Raw genomic sequence first — 4,288 nt, forward strand, 5'->3', positions numbered from 1 at the left:
TTATATGGGGAAAAAATTTCCACATTGATATGCAGACCAACCTGACCAACAAAAGTGACAATGACAGGGGCTGGGACCAAATATAAGAGGAAGCTTTCTGCATTTACCTTTCATTCCAATGGTTTAAATCTTTCTGTACAAAATGCTGCAATTTTGCAAGCATTTCCAGCAGTGTCACAGTTTGTCTCCACCCATGTCACTGTCACTTTTGTTGAAAAGGTTGAACTGCATGTAGATGAGGAGAAAAATTACAATGGCAAGGGAATTATTAAACTACATACTAACAAAACATATGCTAACCTCACAATATAGCATTTTTTTATGATAACAATTCTTATAATCTAGCCCCTTTGATAACAGTCAATAGTCAGAAACTTGGATTTGAGTAGTGATTCCTATAGTGCAATAAAATCTGTAAGTAAAGACATTTTATAGTACATAGCTGTAGCCTTTTTTTATAAGAATTTTTTTCTTTAACATCAAAGCTTTCCTTAATATTCCGATTTTTAGACATCATGGTTAAAACAGGGTAATGTTAATAATGGTACACAAGCCTGACTGCAATGAAACACTGTCAGTGGCATGAATTTACTAAAGCAGTAGAGGCAGTTTGCTTAGTAAAATGAATGGCTCCTGTATTCTCTCTAAATATCTGATCAAGTGTGAGGGAAATTTAAAAAGACAAGATTTTTGATCGCCCATGACTGGTTCATTAAAATGAACACTGCTGCACCGAATTTACTAAGCTGAGTGAACTTTTTTTAAGGTGACCCTTGCCTTTGTTAAGTGAACAGTTTATAGTAGTCCTTAAGAAAATTGACCCCTCTCTCTGATAATTGAAGCATTGTATTCAGGATAAAAGTGTTTTACATGGAGATGAACAGATACACCAATAACAGATTTTGACAGTGTAACTGCCTGAAACATACTAAAAAGAGGAATGAAACAGAGAGTGATGAGTATTCATAGATGGCAAATTACCTTGTACAACAGTATACGATGCCTCAACTGAAGACAGGTTGGTTATAACAGTGACATCATCATCCCGGTTGGAATTTTCTATGTCAATAGTAATAGATTTTTCCATCTCTCTGTGGAGACTGGTAACAACGCCAGTTGGACGGGTTACATTGGTCAAGCGGCCTTCATTGTCGTAACTGAAATTGAATCAATTAAACAATATTAGTTAAATGAACAGCAGTAAAACTGACACATTCTCAAAGCACTCTCACTAACTGATATGGATGAACTAGAGTTGAAAAGGTCATAATACTTTTTGTAACCTCTCACAGTGGAGGAAAACTAATACTATTCACTTCTTTGCTCTACACGATAAAAGCAATAGAAACATTTACTTTAGAATTCTGTGAAAGGGCAAGGGAAGAGAGGGGCGGGCAAACAACACTGTGGCTTTGGTGTAGAGGAGCTGCAGCTCTCTTACTCGCTCTTCACTATGCTTCCAGCCTCAATAAATGTGTAAATAGTACAGTACTGCTGTAATTTTATGGAAACAGGCGTGGCTATTTATACCTGTGTGCAAGGGGTGGGTGTACCTCCTTTGAGGCTATGGCATCTGCAAGACAAGTTCCTCCCTCCCTGTTTCCTATATCGTCACAGCTTTTTTGCTGGGGTTTACCTTGTCAAATGCTATATGAATAATGTCCTCAGTGGACTGTAGTTAGTCTAATGGCTGGGATGAATTGGGCAGGCCTTTTTTTTTTTTTTAGCAATATCGTTTATTAGAAGAATTTATGCATAGTTACAGGTGATGCAAAGATAAACAGAATGTATGAAATATAAAGTGAAGTACAGTTTGTCTATGTCCAACAGGTGATTACATTAGAGTAAATTATCGGAACAGAAATTGGACTTTGTCTATGGAACATGTACAAATTTCAGCAAGGCAGACCTTTTATGCTTTCTACTTGGTGCTCACAGCTCAGGTATTGCTGGCTATACAGTAATAGATTTTTTTATTCAGGCTGTGGGCTGAACGAAAGGAATCCAATAGATATGTTTATCCACGCTAAACAGAGGTGAATGGAGTAATCAGGGCCGGCCTTAGGCCTTTAGGTGCCCTGTGCGAGAAAGCTCTACAGCGCCCCTCGGTGACCACACCCCTCGGTGGCCACACCCCTCAGTGGCCACACCCCTCAGTGGCCACACCCCCAGTAACAACACCCATTTTTTCCAATATCCGCACCATTTAAAGACTCCTATTCTGTTAAGCCCCAAAGAAACATATTAAAAAGTATGATAAAAATAAAACTTATATTTAAAGGTATTAAACTTGTAGCACAATATAAGTATTCTCATCAAATAAAACAGAAGGTAAACAATAAATGTCAAACTAAAATAGAGTCTATAAAAATAAAGTCTCAGGTTGTCATGCCGACCCTTTTTTCAAGTAAGTGTATCTAGAAAAATAAAAAAACAGGATACAAAACCTAGACTACATGTAAAATTAATGAATTACTATATGTCCGAATATACGAAAAATTTATTCCGGCACATAATAAATTGTTTGAGAATGTGCGGCGGCCATGTTGGCCCCCGGCGTGTTCTGTGAATGTGTGCCATCATCATGGAGGCGGGAGCATGATGTTACATGACGCCATGCATGCGTGGCGTCAGGTGACGTCACACGCCTATATTGGCCCCACCATCTTGGTGTATACCTAGATATACACCAAGATGGTGGTGCCCAACACATGCGTGCGGTGTTATATGACGTCATGTGCCCTGCCTCCAGAACACGCCAATGGCTGAATCCAAAATAGCATATAAATTTGTTTTGTTTGATGAAACGAATGAAACGTTTTTAGTTTTTGTTCATTTCATCTGAAACGAATTTTTAGTCTTGGACTAATTACCAATCCCCCACTCTGCCACGCACAGAGCCGCTGTCATCCTGAAACTGACAGGATGACAGCGGCTCCGATCTCCTCCACGCTCGGCCATCCTGACAGCTGCGGGCACGGCTTCTCTCCCCCTCACCGCTCGGCCATCCTGACAGCAGGCAGCGCTACCTCCTGCGCCCTCGACCCCCCGCAGGGCAAACGAGGGAGCGCTGTCATGTCGGATGGCCAGCGGTGAGGAGGGGAGAAGCTGCCCCGAGGACGAGCTGTGTCTGCCGTCTGACGCCTTTGTTGCCATGGCGCCCTTTGCAGCCGCACAGCTCGCACACCCCTAAGGCCAGCCCTGGGAGTAATCCCCTGCTGGGCTGATTGGCTGTCTTTTGGCTGACTTTTGTCGAGCTTGCAGGGCCACTCGCTTTTAGATATGCTAACAGTGTATGGTCAGCTTTATTCTAAATTGTCAGTTGTCTGCCATTTGTTGGAAGATATGGTTTAAAGTGTATTTCCCCTTTAACAGTCAAATTTTGGAAAACTCCCACTATATGCTTGTTTATGTGTTCCTATTTACATAGCATAATTAAAAAAATATTTCTTAAAGTTTAAACAACTCTTTTGAGCAGGTTTTTGGACAGACGACAGACTGTACGTATCTCTCTACAATTTCAAAGTGACAGAAAGCTTTGGGGCACTCTGAGCTTCCGCCTTATTAATATACAATGCTTCTAGATCTTTAACCCTTTGTTAGGAAAAACAGTGCTCAAGTCTAGTTTACAACTGAGAATGACATCTGACAGCACAGTACAAGCAAGTTTAATTAAGACATTCCCGTGGATGTATCTAAACACAAGGTATCATCCTTGTATATAATAATTGGCAATGTTTAAAAATATTTCCTATTCGAACATTTCTTTATTTTATTTCACCAAATCCTAGAAATAAAATAAGCACTTCTCCAAGTCCTATTTCCTCTCAAATGTTCTCATTGTGCATACATTTCTCTTACATTGTGTGTCATTATGTTGCTAGCTCTGACATTTAAATCTGAATGAAATGTTAGAGTCACAAGCACTATGATTTGCTAATTAATACACAGTCTGTACCAGACATTAAAGCTAATTATTCTCATCACAGATCCAGCAAATTACCCATTATATCCTAGCACTTTACATGCTGTTTTAAAAGAAACTTTACATCACAGTTAACTTACTTGCACTTGTCTAATTTAAGACCTATACACACAAATTACTTTTTTTTTATCCTGCACTGTCACAAAGAATTTACAATGCAGTTGCCAGTTGCTATATATAAATTGCATAAACCACATATTTCACCACTAGATGTCGCGTCACTCTAAACAATGAAACCTGTAAGAATTGTTTCTCCAGGCAACCACTTTTTGATTCTGTCAATGACCTCCATACATTATATAT

The 4,288-nt window shown here is 39.5% G+C and overlaps 1 protein-coding gene across 1 annotated transcript in view; it reads right to left on the reverse strand.

Moving 5' to 3' along the window:
- The window catches only part of TENM2 (teneurin transmembrane protein 2), a 102,335-nt gene that overhangs the window by 41,066 nt on the left and 56,981 nt on the right, over window positions 1-4,288 (reverse strand). Inside the window, exon 13 of the mRNA XM_018562531.1 lies at window positions 982-1,157. Coding sequence (XP_018418033.1) covers window positions 982-1,157 — 176 coding nt within the window. The remainder of the gene's footprint in view (window positions 1-981; window positions 1,158-4,288) is intronic.

This window comes from Nanorana parkeri, unplaced genomic scaffold, assembly GCF_000935625.1.
Source record: "Nanorana parkeri isolate BGI_ZX_2015 unplaced genomic scaffold, ASM93562v1 scaffold582, whole genome shotgun sequence".
Lineage (NCBI taxonomy): Eukaryota > Metazoa > Chordata > Amphibia > Anura > Dicroglossidae > Nanorana > Nanorana parkeri.